General features: G+C 45.9%; 1 protein-coding gene across 10 annotated transcripts in view; it reads left to right on the forward strand.

Annotated features, from left to right (window-relative positions):
* LOC119453884 (uncharacterized) overlaps positions 1-9,739 on the forward strand; it is a 231,062-nt gene extending 221,323 nt beyond the window's left edge. For all 10 annotated transcript variants that reach the window (XM_049666972.1, XM_049666976.1, XM_049666973.1 and 7 more), the window contains 2 exons: positions 5,604-5,826; positions 8,705-9,739. In XM_049666972.1, the coding sequence (XP_049522929.1) occupies positions 5,604-5,826; positions 8,705-8,820 (339 nt within the window). In that variant the 3' untranslated portion in view covers positions 8,821-9,739. The remainder of the gene's footprint in view (positions 1-5,603; positions 5,827-8,704) is intronic.
* Positions 9,740-15,603: the final 5,864 nt, after the last annotated feature.

The raw sequence follows: 15,603 nt of genomic DNA on the forward strand, positions 1-15,603 counted from the left end.
AAAGACTTATTGGGGAAAGAATGAAGTTTCTTTCAAGAGAAAACTAACTCCTGCATCTCAACTGCACAGGTTTCAGGCTATTTTCACAAGTTTGAGTAGCTTTGTGGCAAAATTCAGCAGAAGTTGCCAGGTGAATTGCTCTTTTGTTATTTCAGTGTGATTGATTTTTTTGTATGTATCTGAATAATGCCGTATCTTCTTGTGCAAATGCTACACTTCTAAATCTAGGCCTAAATATTCTGCAAAGAAAATTCTCTGTGGACCTCTTTTTTGGGGGGTCCACGCCCCCTTTTTTGCAGACGCACACCACATTAGCCATGGCCAAATTGTGGTATCTTCGTAGTACCAACACGTACGGTATATGCGCATATGCATGCACCTGAGAAAACATTCTGTGATACAGAAAACGTGGCAATTTTAGTGACATAGCTTTTCTGTTTCACTTTTTCTGTAGTTTCACTAAAATACTCTGTTAATAACTTTTTCATCATTTTACATAATTGAGCTTTAATGGGAATAACTGGACTCCCTTCCTGCTTGCAGTTTTCAGGGAGTGCGTGTGTACACAGTTGCTATAATGCAGTTGTGCAACCAGATCAACAAGTGTGGAAAACCATTGTTACACGAAGGTACAACACATCTGGCCCTACATATTGAAGTATCAACTGTACCCTGTATTGCTTTGAGTGGCCCACAAGGAAGTTTTTTTTTTTTTCCAAAAAATTCTGACTGATTGACTTGTGTATACGAGATCTGTCTGCCTACACTTATGCAGGTGGTGAAGCAGCACACAATTGTTGATTGAGGATGGTAAAGAAACACTCGCAACTCATTTTACAAGCAGTTTCTGTGGCAAAATTTTCACTTAATTCTATTCTGCACTTAACCGCAAGTGCACCAATACTAAGGCGTAGAGCTATTCTTAGGCACTTTCAGAAATACATGAAATGAAATAAGTACATATTTCATTAAAACTAAGAAGTTCCTGTAGATAGCAATGAGATGAATCTGCTGTAAAAAGATGTGACAGAATTGTACTTGTCTGCACACAACCATCGCTTTAATAATACAAGTTTTCTTGTTGAATATAGAGTTTACATTTTCAATGCATTTTCAATGAAAACCAGTCCAGAGTGTAACATTGACTAATTTACTTTATGTCAAAAGCCTGTTGGACTCGTTGAAAAGTAAACAAGTTTGTCTAACCACTAAAATAATGTTTAGTCCCAAAATTAAAGGTTCAAGATATTTATCACATGGTAAAGTGCAGTTAAAATCTGAAATTGTCAGTTTTAACTGGCTCAGTGAAAAATAAATATATGGCTGAGCAATTATTTCAGTAAAACATTTTTTAAAGCTATGTGATGCTTTCGATAACTACCAGTGTTAGGAAAAATGCACAGAAATGGCAACTGTTGCAAAAATACAAGTGCAAGTTTTTAATATCAAAAGCTGCACCTTGGTGGTATGGCTAAAATGTCTAAAAATATCATTCTGTACTCAAGTTCAAGTACTGCAGACGATACAAGTTGGAATTTCTTAAATATATAACAGTAAAACCTCGATAATTCGAACTCGGTTAATTCGAAATTTCGGTTAATTCGAAGAATTTGAGCGGTCCCGTCATTCTCAATGCAAATTCTACCGGATAATTTGAATGGCCCGCGCGGCTCTATTCGGATAATTCGAAGTTTCCGGCTAGTAGCAACGTGCGGCGGTTAGGTTAGGGCAATCCGTACAGTCGCCAACCGATTTTCCGAGCTCGTGGGGACTGAAAAATAGTCCGGAAAACTCGTTCGGCCGAAAAAAAAAGTCATTAGTGCGGCTTTAAAAAAAATCTTTAATAATGCCCTGACTCATACTACGCTTGGAGAGGATCGACTTGCTTGGATTTGCGCAGCAATGACGTCGTCTCCGTGTACAGTCGACACGAACGCCACCGCGTTGGCTATCTCCGCCAACGGAGTTCGCCATGGAGATCCAAGAAACGAGCTTCGCACCGCTTAGCTCTCGCGAAGGTACAGGAGGTAGCGCCGATCACTGAGACATGGGTCTCCGAGACACCTGCTCGGTGTACACGCCACGTTCAAAATAGCAACCGAAACTTGAGAGAAAAAAAAAAAAAACAAAAAAACTCACTGAAATAACACGCATGGTGTCAGCGCGCACGAGCGAGCGCGGCCGCCGCAGCCCACAGCGAGCGAAGGTTCGTGCGGTCTATCGCTGCGAGCGGCGAGAGCACAGCCCATACGAAAGGTCAGAGCCGTCTGGAGATCGCTTTCAAGATACGCTGCGCGCGAGAAACCGTTCCGGCGCAAAGTACGCAGTTGTTAGAAGAGTAGAAGTCGCCCGAGGGAGGAAGTCGCCTCCGCCGTGCGTTCGCTCTCCATGAAAGCGCGCGTCCCCCGCGCGCTGTCACTCGCACATACGGCGGGCGCGCGGCGATGATCTTATCGCCCTTGGACTTTGTATGGATCCGCAGGGCGGCGACGCCGACGGCGAAAATCCGCTTGAAGTGTCCATATAATTGCTGTCGCAAAAAAAAAAAAAAAAAAAAAGTCCCACAATAAATGGTTACAACGATGGCATGGCCTCCGAGACTGGAGGATTGCGCGAGCTCTCTATTGATAGCGCGCGTTCTGATCTTGGAGGCTATACATCGAGTCACTGGAATTCAAGCCAGTGCAAAATCCAACATGGCGGCCTCCAAGATTAGGTAGCGCGGCTAGGAAAGAGCGATTTAGTCCGCAAAATCGAACTTTGGGGTCTCAATTCGTCCGAAAAATTGGGTGCGAAAATGCATGAACTCAATGGGAACCCTGATGGTGCATTTTTGAAGTCCGGAATATCCAGCAAGTCCAAAATTCTGGAGTCAAGCACCACCACGCCCGCTTTCGCGGCAGTTATCGATTCCGTGAACATCGTCCGCAACTTTGTTGAGTGCAGTGCGGGTGATATTTGTATGCTACGTTTTTTGAGCCAGCTGGAGAGCATGGCACTAGGGGCGGCGAACCAGCGCGCCAAGTAATCCCGCATCGGTGATTACTTTGAGTAATTTTTCTCGGACATGGAAAATAAAGGTGATTTCTTTTTGCGGCAAGTTCTTGCTCGTTTTCTTTTTTTATTCATTTCGGTTAATTCGAAAATCCGCTTAATTCGAAGAATTTTCGCGGTCCGGCGACCTTCGAATTATCGAGGTTTTACTGTATATATATCAGTAATGGGCAGGTTTACAACAGTTTTTCAAAGCGATGCGGTCCCAGTTTGGAGTTCAGTGAGCAATGATGGAATAAATAAATGAAATGTTCCCCGGCCTTGCACAGCTGTTTGGAACATAGGTTGCAACTCTTCTTTATGTTGTGCAAGAATGCTTTTGGCCGTCAAAGTTGATCGTACTTAAAGACGATGATGTTTGCATGGGAACGACTGATAACGTAATAATAGCTAGTCACCATAAAGGGGGAGAGGGGGCTCTGTAGGAGCCTTAACTGCTAGCCTCTTACATGGCAAGAACTTATGCCATCACCTGTGACAAGAAACAGTCCAAGCTCCTGAGAACTCGTCTTCCACATGGTGACAGAGGTCCATGAAAGTCTGTGTTTTGTGATGCTGTGCCATCAAATTAAAAATGGGTGTATTTTATGTCCAGTAGCAGGGTCATATGTGAGGTCATTCATTAATGCTTACTGAAATTCCTTGGAAATTTGCTGATAAATCGGTGCACCATCAAATTGAGATGTTTTGTAATCTCGTCAGATGTCAAAATTAATCTGTAGCCTCCGTTGTTCTCTACTGACCCACTGGCAAAGAGTGTTGTTACTGGGTCAGTCAAGCACTGGTAATGCTGATAGCCATATCTGCACATCAAGAGCACTGCTCTGCTCCATTATGACACTGTTAACAACTACAGACAGATAATTTTATCTGAGTTGCAACTGGTGTGAGCTAACACCTCCAAAATTAAGTGATGCCATCCAGAGCAGTTGCTGCAATTTTTCCTGAAATGGAAAATGCAATTGAGACACATATTCTAAAAACATTTTGTCATGGTTTAACAAATACTATGCTTTTGTAGCTTCATTTATCTTAGATAATAATAAGCCACATACGCCCATTTTGTTTAAGGAAACAATTTTATTCTTTCAACATGGTACACATTTAAAAGTTCCAATATTCTAAAGTATGGCTCACGCTGGCTACCAGCTCACTCAATTTTATATGTATTTGTGAATTGTTTTTTGATAAAGTTTGTTTCAGTGATTGGAGCAACTTATTTAATTAAACCCTGCCCTCTAGGAAATGAGGTATCTTTCATTCTTAAAAAAAAAAAAAAAGTTATGTCTCGAGGCACACCTTCAGACTGGTTTCTGCTGTAAATTTTAGCCTTACAATTAACCCTTTGCGGTCCGTTGTCGGGCAGGGTCCGACAACGCAACGCGGCCGTAGCGGTCTGCTGTCGGGCTCCGCCCGCCAAGGGTGTTCGGGGGTTAAATTTCGCGGTTTTTCTCACTGCGATTCGTGCGCATTCTCTGTATACATGATGCACCATCTCTTGAGGGATAAATAAACATTGTTTGTTGAAGTTTACTTCTTTTTGCACTAGGGTGCAGCACAATGTTCAGCACGGCTGCTGGATACCCGAGCGTTCTCACTTGCGCGCGCAACCGCATGTTCACGCGGTTCGCTGAGAAGCATGACCACATTTTCACCGCGTGCGTTTTACGGTGGTGCGTTTAGTGAAAGCTTCTAGGGGTTTCCATTGTCAATAACTTTATTTTGAGGCGCACACAGCTGCAGAATCATGCTGAGAAAGAACAGCGACACCTGCAGTACCGCCGCAACCTCATTCTACAGCTGGTGGTTGACGTGAGGGCTAGAGCCAAAAATCGAGGTTTGTCTGCGCGGAAGGAGTGCGAGGAAAGGCTAGATCGGAGGAGCCATTTCAGCTACAAGCTCCCAGGCCAAAGCAGCAAGGACTGTGCCGCTTGTAGCGATCAAAAAACAAAAAGAGGCAGCAGGGAAACTGTTTTTCTGCAAAACCTGCAGTAACAACCCTGGCCTGCACCCAGGAGAATGCTTCGAGCAGTATCACACGCTGCTCAAGTATACGTAGAAGTGTTCCCTGCAGAATGCAAGCGAAAAAATATATATATCCTGTGAGTTTTTCTTCCTCAGTTGGTGGTTTTGTTAGCGGTGCCACAAACTAGCAAAATAGTTTCGGACCGGAACAGCCGGAAAGTGGGTAAAAGTTTCGGACCGCAAAGGATTAATGAGAAAACTTAACGGACAAATTAAGGTGAGGAAATAGTTTTCATTAGCCACTAGCACAAATAGATTATCTTCATGGTTGAAAAAATCTTATCATCATCAAAAATCTTATCAGGATAACTTATCAAAGAATAACTCACCTCTTTGCAAGAATGTCATGGTAAAACCTAGCCCTAACTTGAGGTGTGCTTAGCTGTTGCAAGTGTGTGCAGTGCTCCACATTTGACACAGCACTATTGTATATTGTATGCAGTATTAGGGTTATGCAGGTGCAGTGTTGTTTTGCATATGTGCATGTTAGCAATTTTGATGTTAGCCCTTCCCTGTGCATGCAGGTCTACGCTGGCAGTGGATACTGGCTGGACAAAGAAGCATGGGGCATGCTTATGAAATCCCCCAGCGATTCGATGTTCTGCCGGTTGGCGTCCATGGTGTATTGGACACCGGACCAACTAAGGTCTCGTAGCGTGACCGGGTCATTGTCAAACAGATACAGGTCGTTTGGGAATACCGAGGCGAAGCCAGCGCTTTCGCCGCAGAAAGTCGCTTCTCTGAAAGGTATGGATGCCTTACATTGGATGCTTTTACATGCCATTGTTACTAATCATTTCCCTTCTATTAATACTTTCACTGGCCGATCATTTGCACTTGGTGGGCATTGCAAACAAGTTTGAATAATCAAGGGAATGCACCAGAGAACTCTCTTCATTCTTGAAATGGCCGGCTTGTCAACACGTTGCTGCACACGCATACACTTGCATGCCACATGGTTGGTCTGTGTTTAAGCCATCACTACAGATAGATGAAACACTCGATGCGTGCACCAAATATGCATTCCCCTAGCAATTTTAACAGATGTGCTGCGCTAGCCAAATGATGATGGGTTTCTTTGCAGGTGTAGTACTGTCGTTTCTGCATTATGGAAGTGGTCGATCTGCTATTTGAAACTGCTTGTTGGTTCTGAGCACGAAAAATTTGTTACAGCAAGTAATGTAATTATACCCACGACAGTATATATTGGCCACTTAAGACACAAAAGAACTAAGACTGAGCTTGTGGGATATTCACACAACAAACTTGCACTTTCAGGCTTGACAGCTTGGTTTCTTGTAGTTTGGGTACAGTTGGGTATTGAATTGACTAGGCTAAAGCGGCAGCGTTCTTGCACTTTCGATTTCAAGCAAGTTCTGGTAGTGTATCAAAAAGAAAATTAATTCTGCTGATCTTGGTGGCCGAATTAGCATGCATTTGTGTAAACTAATTTTAATATACTGGAAGGAAGGTTCTCGGGTGTCCAGAATTTAGCTATTCGTTATATTTACATCAATTGGGTGAGTGGCAGTGCTGAACATCTGTCCCAATAATTCGAGCTTGTCAAAATTGGCTGTGTATAAATTATCTGTCAGTAGCTATTCATTTTAACAGTACCTGCCATTTAATTTATGCTACACCTGATGAGTGCAAAATATTTTGACCATTTGTAAGAAATTTCTCACATCTTATTAAAGCTACTACAGTGGTGGTAAGTAATCATAATTGTGTTCACGGAAGTGAAGTAGAGTTCCATAGCCTCCTCAGGCACTTTGTCTAGAATACAGTCGAATCTCGATAATTCGAACTCGAAGGGGCCTGGAAATTTGTTCGAATGAAAAGAAGTTGTATTAAAGAAAGGACATATTTTTGAAGTATTCAAACATCATAGCACATGCACGAACGGTGGAGTCGTGAAATATCGCGGCGCCAACCACCCACGCCGGCCAACACTCGGTTCCCGATAGCGGCAGCAAACGAAACTTCAGGGAGCGGACGGCGCGACGGGTGGGCGCGCGCGGAGAAGGTGAGGGAGGAGGGCGGCAGGGAAGCGGATTTGGCCTCGGCAACTCCGCCGCTTCGGTGGCAGTGGCTTTGGTGGCTCCTCTCGCCCTCTCTCTCAGCTCCCTCACAGCTCCTTCCCCTTCGACTGTCCCCGTGCGCGCCTGCCGCCGGTACAGCCGGCCGGCGCCTGCTTAACGCGCTCCCTGAAGTTTCGTTGTCTGTCGTTATCGGGAAGCGAGCATTTGCCGGCGTGGGCAGTTTCGTTGGCTGGACTGGGCCTCTGCCACTGCATTAGAGGTCACTCCTAAGCTTTTGCTTTATGGTGGTGTTGGAGCAATGCCGGTCGGAGGCGCCGCCGCGTTATTTGGCGCGCTGCTGAGAGCATTGTCGGTCCACGGTATGTTCGAATTAACCATTGCAAATGCTTTTGCGTTTGAATTACCGAGCGTTTTCGCTTAATGAAATACACAAAACTTTGACGGGACCACAGCGTCAGTTAGAATAAACCGGCAGTTCGAATTAAGCATGTTCAAATTAACGAGATTCGACTGTAGTATGTGCCAAGGTGATGCCTTGAACTTGCAAGCGCTATAAAGAAAACAGTCGCACTTAGAGCATGCCGCACATGTGTTATGATTTTTGTAAATATAGTCTTGTCGTACATTTGTAAATATATGTTATAGTAACGTGCAGGAAAAGCTACATGTCCGCAATGTTTCTGCTGGTGGCAACTTGGTTTCATTGCTTTTTATGTGCTGCAGTGATGGGGGAGAATGCACGCTTGTTTTTTTTATGGCCTCGCAGGTACCATTCGGCCACATGATGCACTGTGCTTATTCATTCAAAACTGCCTAAACCTGTAGAACTGGTTCAGGCTACAAGGGCATTTATTGTACGAGTGATGCACATGCACCCGTGGCTGCATCCTCTCAGGTGCGGAGAGCAAGTCAAGGACATGAAATTAGCAACAAGGAATGGCATTTTCCATACCACAATGACATTGTAGCATTACGTGGACTGAAGGCTTTGTGGCAGTGCTGCCAGCATTATTATACTCACACAGTGCATCATAGTTCTTGATCAACAACTTCCAATAATTTGAGCTTCACTTTATTTGAGCAATTCTTGCTCTCCAGTTCTGATTAATTAAATATCCATGCATATAAGCCTTACATTTGTGGCATTAATATATTCGTAGTGAAAAAGAATTCTGAACGTGCAGTGGGATCGAGTAACGATAATAACTGAGGCTTAAGTTCTAAAGCATGCATGCACTATGAATGTCACTGGATTGGATTCCCGAGTAGTACTTTCTGGCCATGTTTGGTCAGCATAATGTCAGAACATGAGGTTTGTGCCTTCTGCACCTGTTTCATTCAGACTGCTCTTGTGGCCGAGAAAAAGATCCTACCATGTCATGCTGTATAGCAGTTTCATTGCTAATTAGCCAGTATGTTAAGGGCTTTGGTCTGTACTTTGGAAAAGGCAGGAGCTGCTTTGCTATTGTTTGGTGTGGAGCTGAAATTTCTCCATAAATTTGTTACCAATACCTAACGCTCCAACATCATGGAGTGTACTCTTAAACGTGTGTGCCCTGATATGATGCACTGTTTTTGCACAGCCGTTTTCCGCATCTTCATTGGGGACGCCGTGCCCGAAGACACCAGAGAAAAGCGACTGAAGTGTGTGAGGAGGCACCTGGCACAGAAGCTGGGGGACATGCAGAGGAAGAACTGATCCTGACAGGCTGTGGGATTTCCGCCATGGGATTTCCGCCAACTAAATTCTAGCCAAGGTTGAAGACATTGTATAGCGTTGTAGAGTGTTGGTATAGCATACTAGAGGTTGGATTGCGCAACATTTCAATGAGGCACACAGAAGAGAAACACACACAACAGAGCACTTTGTTGTTGTGTGTTTCTCTTCTGTGGGTCCCGTCGAAATGTTGCGCAATCCAACCTCTAAAATCATTCTGTTCATTAATAAAACAAACCTGAAATATGTCATTGTCATCATGTCAAAATCAAGTAGTCGTATAGACATAAATCATTCATTCACTTTTTACAGCAGTCGCATTAATAAACCATATTAAATCTACTGGCGCAAATGTAGAGCAAAATGTCGGTTCCAACCAAGCTGATACTTAAAGTACCGCTGGCCATGAGTAGGCAGGCAAAAAACAAATGCAAGCCTAAGCTCTTAGGTAACCATGAGCAGGCATTGATGAGCAGACTGGCACGTGCAGACTGATACGTGCAGACCGATAAATGCAGGCCCATACATGCAGGCCGATACATGCAAGCCCAAATTACGTGTTCCTTTAGACTGAAAGCCTGTTGGATTATTTTGACTGGGCAGCGAGTCTCTTAGTTATGCCTAAGTCAGTATATTAGTGTAAAAATATAAATATAGACCAATGCGGAATATAAGTCAACCCATGTTCGAGGTCAATAAAATTCAAACAAAATTTGAATTCTTTGATGCAGTTACTTTGTTTTATCAATATGCTCTGTCAAGAAGACGACGTGCCTCCGTCCAGCAGCATCACCAACGCTCAGCTCGCGCTGCTGGTTGTTGGTCTCTTGAGACAGTGCCTCATGCTGCCTTGCTGTTCCTTGAACTCATAGCATCCTTGAAGGACACTGTCAATAAACCTCTTATCGATTGGTGGAGGTTACTGGTGTCCCTTGTCGCCTGCGCCCTGGAGCTTCGCACCCGCATGCCCATCATGCCTGACAACACCGACCTGCCGGCACCTTGGGCCCTGTCCGTCATCTGCACCGGGGTTCCTCGCCAACGTGACCCGAAGGTGTTCAGTGGTACAGGTGACACATACGTGGAGGACTGGTTTACATCTTACGAATGGGTGAGCGCTCATAACAAGCGGGATGACGCCACGAAGTTGACCAACGTTGTATTTTATCTTACTGGCGTTCTTACTTATATTTTATCTTACTCGCGTTCCATAATCACGAAAGCAACATTCCGACGTGGTCAGCTTTCAAGACGTCATTCACTGAAGTATTTGGTCGACCTGCTGTCCGCAACTGCGCGCTGAATAGCGCTTGCGCGCCAGGGCACATCCAACAGGAGAAACTTTCACGAGTTACATTGAAAAAGTTGTTGACCTTTGTAAACATGTCAAAGCCGCCATGCCCAAGCTGATAAAATTCAGCCCATTCTCAAAGGCATCGATGACTGCACATTCCAGATGCTACTGGTCAGGAATCCGCGCACCGTTTCTGAAGTCGTCACCTTATGTCAGAGCTACGTCAATTGAGGAAGGAACGCACCTTGACTCGGCAGCCCGAGTCAAATGCCGACTCGCTATCAAGTCTTGTTGCTGTTCCCGAGGACTCTCTGCTGCTTCAGCAGATCAGGCTTCGTGTGCGAGTAAGTTGCCCGTCAACTTTCCTTGGTCCCCTTCACTCAGGAGCTGTCCTCTCATCTGCCGCCAACGCTTCGCACTGTCATTGCCAAAGAGGTTGCTCAAGCTGTTCCCGTCACTCACCACCAACAGCCCGTGGCTCTTACCTATATGCAGGCAGCGCAGCCTGTAGTTGCGCCCCCTACTTACATGCAGATAGTGCATAGACCTTCCCCACCATCAATCTTCACCGCCCGCCGCTCCTACTGCAACTTGGGGCGGGCCGAGAGTCAGCAATCCTTGGGCGGACACCTGACAATCATCCCATTTGTCACGCCTGCTGCACTCCAGAGCAGGTCGCTCGCTATTGCCACCGTCGCCTTCCAACTTCAAGCGACACTGCTTGGCCGTTTCACTACAGCAGTCAGCTCATGTGCCAATCCGCTCCTGGTCCCTCAAAGCGGTATATTTCTAATGATGCCCCTGCATTTCTGTCGTGCTGCTCAGCATTTCCATCGTGTCGCTGAGCATCTCCTTGTTGACGATCGATCTCCCCAATGCATTGCTGACCCACACCCTCCAACCAGGAAAACTAAACGCCGCAGTTCAAGAGGCAAGAACTGCGCCATCATCGAACTGCCCAAGTCCTCGCTCCTTTTCCGCTAACATGGTCGCAGTATCTGTCGAAGGTGTTTCTACATTTGCGCTTGTGAACACTGGCGCCGCCGTTTCTGTTATAGCCACCAAACTCTGCCGTCCTCTGCGCAAGGTGACCATGCCTCTCTCTGGTCTGTCGCTTTACACGGCAAGTGCACAGCACGTTACACCTCTTGCAGCCTGTACTGCCCGTGTGCTTATACAAGGCATTATGTACATTGTCGAGTTTATTGTTCTTTCTGCTTGCTCACATGACGTCATCATGGGGTGGGACTTTCTATCCTGTCATAATGCTGTCATCAACTGCGGACACACAGAAGTGGAATTTTCACTGCTGTGTGACGCACCATCCCACGAACCTGTTGATCGGCCGCCTAAACTGGTCGTGCGCGACACCGACATTGCGCCTGGCTCATTTGCCCTTGTCCCTGTCTTCAGCGGTGCCATCACCGATGCAGCGGCCTTCTTTACACCGTCTGATATCTTCGTGAGTCTCAAAGCTGTTCCACTGCCTTTTGCAACGCTTGACATCACCGCCGGCCGTAGCAATCATTTTGTGTTTTTGTGTACAATCCCCTTTCTGCATCTGTTACGTTGCTTATTGGCGAATGTCTCGGCCGCGTGGAACACTTTGACTCTTCGTTCTTTGTTACTGTGCCAGACGAATCTTGCTCTATTGACTACGAAGAATTACATGCCCTTTCAAGAACTTCATGGCTTCATTGCGGCTCAGCTGCTTTATCCTGTGGCACTTTTTCAGCCTGGAGGCCTTCATTTGGTCTTTGAGCAGCTGGCCTTTCGCTGGTTTGTGCACCGTGAGCTTGAGATCCTCTTTCACGAGTCGCTGCATGGTCGAGCTGCTAACTCTGTGCTCTCGGGCCAGTTTTCTCATGCTTCTCAGTGGATTTCTCTTGATTTCCTTGCTGACGGCCAATTTTAGCTCACGGGTTTTTGCCCGTGAGCTGAAATGCAAGCAAGGGTGTTTCAGTGAACACTTTCAAAAATTCCTAAAGGTTGCCTGTCGCGGATAGCACAATTCTAGTTCATGAGCTGGTCTATTCGAAGAGGTGGACATTACTTGCAGAAGAAATTGAAATGCATAATCGAATAATTGACAGAAATTCACTAATTAAGTTTCTAACTAATTACCTGATGGCCATATTGCAATTTACAAATTGTAGCCGTGGAGTTCGCAGGTGGATTCACTTGGAACGAATTCTCGGGATGACACCAGTTTCGCGATAATTCCCGAACTTTGCGGAGAAATTCATTGGCGTTCCAGTTAGGTTCTTAACAAAACGTTGCTTTATGCATTGAAGCACAAAATTAACTGTAACCAAATTCAGTCATTTGCATGTGGGGAGCTGCCATAGGTCATGTTGGCTTTTTCTTGCAGATGTGTTGTAGTCATGTTTACCTGCACAAGTATGTGTGGTTGTGATCACGTACATGAGGTGATATATTGCTATGAACACGCTGCGCGTTGTTATGAACGCACTGCCCGTTGTTCTGTATGCGATGCGGCCCTCAGCCGCGAAGGCTTCACCGCCGCGCTGTGGCCATGTCTAAACACGCAGCCCCTGTGCAGTGCCCTCTCCCTTGCTGGCACCCCTCTTGCGAGCTGCAACCTCACATGCAGAGCTGCAACCTCCTCCGGTGGATATAAAAAGCCTCTGGCATTCAGCGCCTTTTTCGTCATCATGCTTCCTCCTTGTTAAGAAGTAAAAGCATTATTCTTTGGTTACCTCATGTCTCGTCACTGTCGGGATCTCCTCCAGCCCACACCTTCTGCCCTCGTGTCATGCTACCCATGGGAGCCTGGTACCTCTTGTAAGAGCTGGACGGCAGCTGCGGGATGGCAGCGGACCTTGCAACTTGTGCCAACTGAACCAGTGTGGCCTGTGGACCTCGCAAGGAAGCCCGTGACTGCAGCTACGTGAGTGTCGGACTTTTCCCCTTTGAGATTTGCCAGGCTTTTGAGATTAGCGGTAAAGCTTGAAGCTGGCAGGTTGTCTTTATCAATAATTAGCCTTTTGGATTATTGTACTTGCTGAGAGGTGATAAAGAATAAATAGGGAGAAGGTTTCAGTGTCCGAGCCAGGCATGGATCTCAATTCTCTGCGCAAGCCTGAATTGTTATTGCTATGTGCAGCTATATGGGTGGAAGCGGCAAACGCCATGCGCAAGCCGCAAATCATCCAGGCTTGACTTGCCTTGGAAGCAGATGACAGCGAGCTCATTGAATGTTGGGAAGTTGTCAAAGAGCGTGAGGCGTGCTGATGAGAAAGAAAAACAGTTGCACGAGCTCGAATTAAAGCGCTTAGAGCTAGAATTGCAGGAAGCGAAGGCGACGAGTGTTGAAATGCAACCCCCAGCCGCAGAAGCCAGCGAAAATTTTAGTATGAAGGGTCTGATGCAGCCGTTCCAGGTAGGAGAGGACATTGGAATGTCTCTCGTGAACTTTGAAAGGACATGCCAAAGTTCCCTAAAGCGTCGTGTTCGCAGCGCCTGTTGGACGTATTGCCGTGTCACGTAGCGGACGAGATGGGGAGACTTAGTGTGGAGCAGTATGAGGATTACAATGTTGTAAAATCCAGTCTTTTGAAGAGGTACCTCTTGTCTTCAGAAGGGTTTCGGCAGCGCTTTAAAGAAGCCACGAAGTTGAAAGACGAGTCGTATGTTGAGTTCGGATACAACTTAAAGCTCGACTTTGTCGAATGGCTTAAGAGCGCGAAAGTCTACAGAGACATGGTGAAGTTGGCAGTCAAGTGCTTGTGCCTTGAGCAGTTTTACAGCACGATCCCTGACCGAATGTGCTTATTGATCCTCAACAGGCCCAATGTGACCTCAGTTGCAAAAGTGGCTGAGCTCGTTGAGGAATACATGTCACGCCACGTTTCGCATCCAAGTGAAGGGCAGATGCATGGTCATAATGTCTACAAGATACAGGTGGAATTTGCTCGCGCTTTGCGATGGTTGTGGATGGTGTGGACATTTAGGCGTTAAGAAAAGCAAGATGCGCACCTACTTCTGGAGGAGTTTTATTGGCCGGGTAGCTTAAGAGACGTGAAGGAGTTCGTGCAATCTTGTGACAGTTGTCAACGCATGGGTAAGCCGCACAACAAATGTAAAGTTCGGCCCCACTGTTTTGAGTTTCGGTCTCAAAAATGCGCCGTATTGCTTCTCCAGTCTCATGAGCTAAGTGCTGCGCAGTATGGAAAAGTTCGATGGTGTTTACCAATAGCTGGGAGGAGCACCTAGTTCATCTAAGGAGCGTGTTTTCCATGCTGAGAGATGCTGGGCTTACGAATAAAGCTGAAAAATGTCAGCTAGGTCGCCAGGAGGCCAACTACCTGGGGCACGTTGTAGGAAATGGTATCTGCCGACCCTCTGAGGTAAAGTTGACGGCTATCTCGTCATACCCTCAGCCGAAAACTAAGAGCGACATTTGGGCATTTCTAGGCCTCACAGGATATTACAGGCAGTATAAACTGCAATATTCTGAAATAGCTTCCCCCTCACCGATGCTTTGCACAAAACCAGCCGGAACAAGTTGTATGGAACGATGCAAAAGAGAACGCGTTCCAGTAAAGAAAGCGCTTTTGAGTAATTCCATTTTCAACCCCTCGAATTAAAACATGGAGTTTATAATACAGAGTGATACAAGAAACATGGGCATAGGCGCGGTGCTTTGTTAGAAAGGTGAAGAGGGAAATGAGCATCCGATCGTGTAGTATCGGCAGGAAATAAACTGCCCGAGAACAAGCTTACTGTGCTTCTGAAAAATAATGTGCCTGTCTTGTATGAGTGATTCAGAAACTATCCTGCTATGTGTCGGGCTCAAAGTTCGTAGTCGAAACTGACCATTGTCCTCTGTCCTGGCTGAAAAATATGTCCGAAAAAAAAAAAACGGGCGGCTTCTTCGCTGGAGCCTCGCACTGCAGCCATTTAATTTTGAAATACAATATAAGAAAGGAAAAATGAACGGCAATGCAGATGGCTTAAGTCGCTGCTTCTAATAACAAGTGCACCTGGATGTGATCTGAATTTCGCCTGTTAGGGTGGTTGACAAAATGTCATTGAACTGTTCAAAGGGGATAGTTGTTCCTTTGATTTAGAGAATTGGTGGTTCTGGCGAACGCATTGGGCTGTGAATCTTTGTACCTATCGCCTGCCAGTTTTTTTGTTTGCTTAAGATTAGCCTGGTAGATGTCTGGGGGAATTGTCTGGTGCTTGCTGGTTGTTTTCAGTGGCATGCCTCTAGTGAAGCAACATAGGCAGCAGGACCACAACTGAAAATGGGTGAGGACAGATCCGCTTTTCAGGGATCACAACTGTCGGAGAAAATGTGAAGCTGGGCGTACATAGTGGTGTCTGCTAATCAGTGTTGCTGTGTCACCTTGCCGTGGTGCGGTTCTCACTTCCCAGGCGGATAATGTTGCTACAGCTGCCAACGCTAAGGGCCACACCGCCATTCCACATCAAGGTCAAGCGGC

This window comes from Dermacentor silvarum, chromosome 5 (assembly GCF_013339745.2).
Source record: "Dermacentor silvarum isolate Dsil-2018 chromosome 5, BIME_Dsil_1.4, whole genome shotgun sequence".
Lineage (NCBI taxonomy): Eukaryota > Metazoa > Arthropoda > Arachnida > Ixodida > Ixodidae > Dermacentor > Dermacentor silvarum.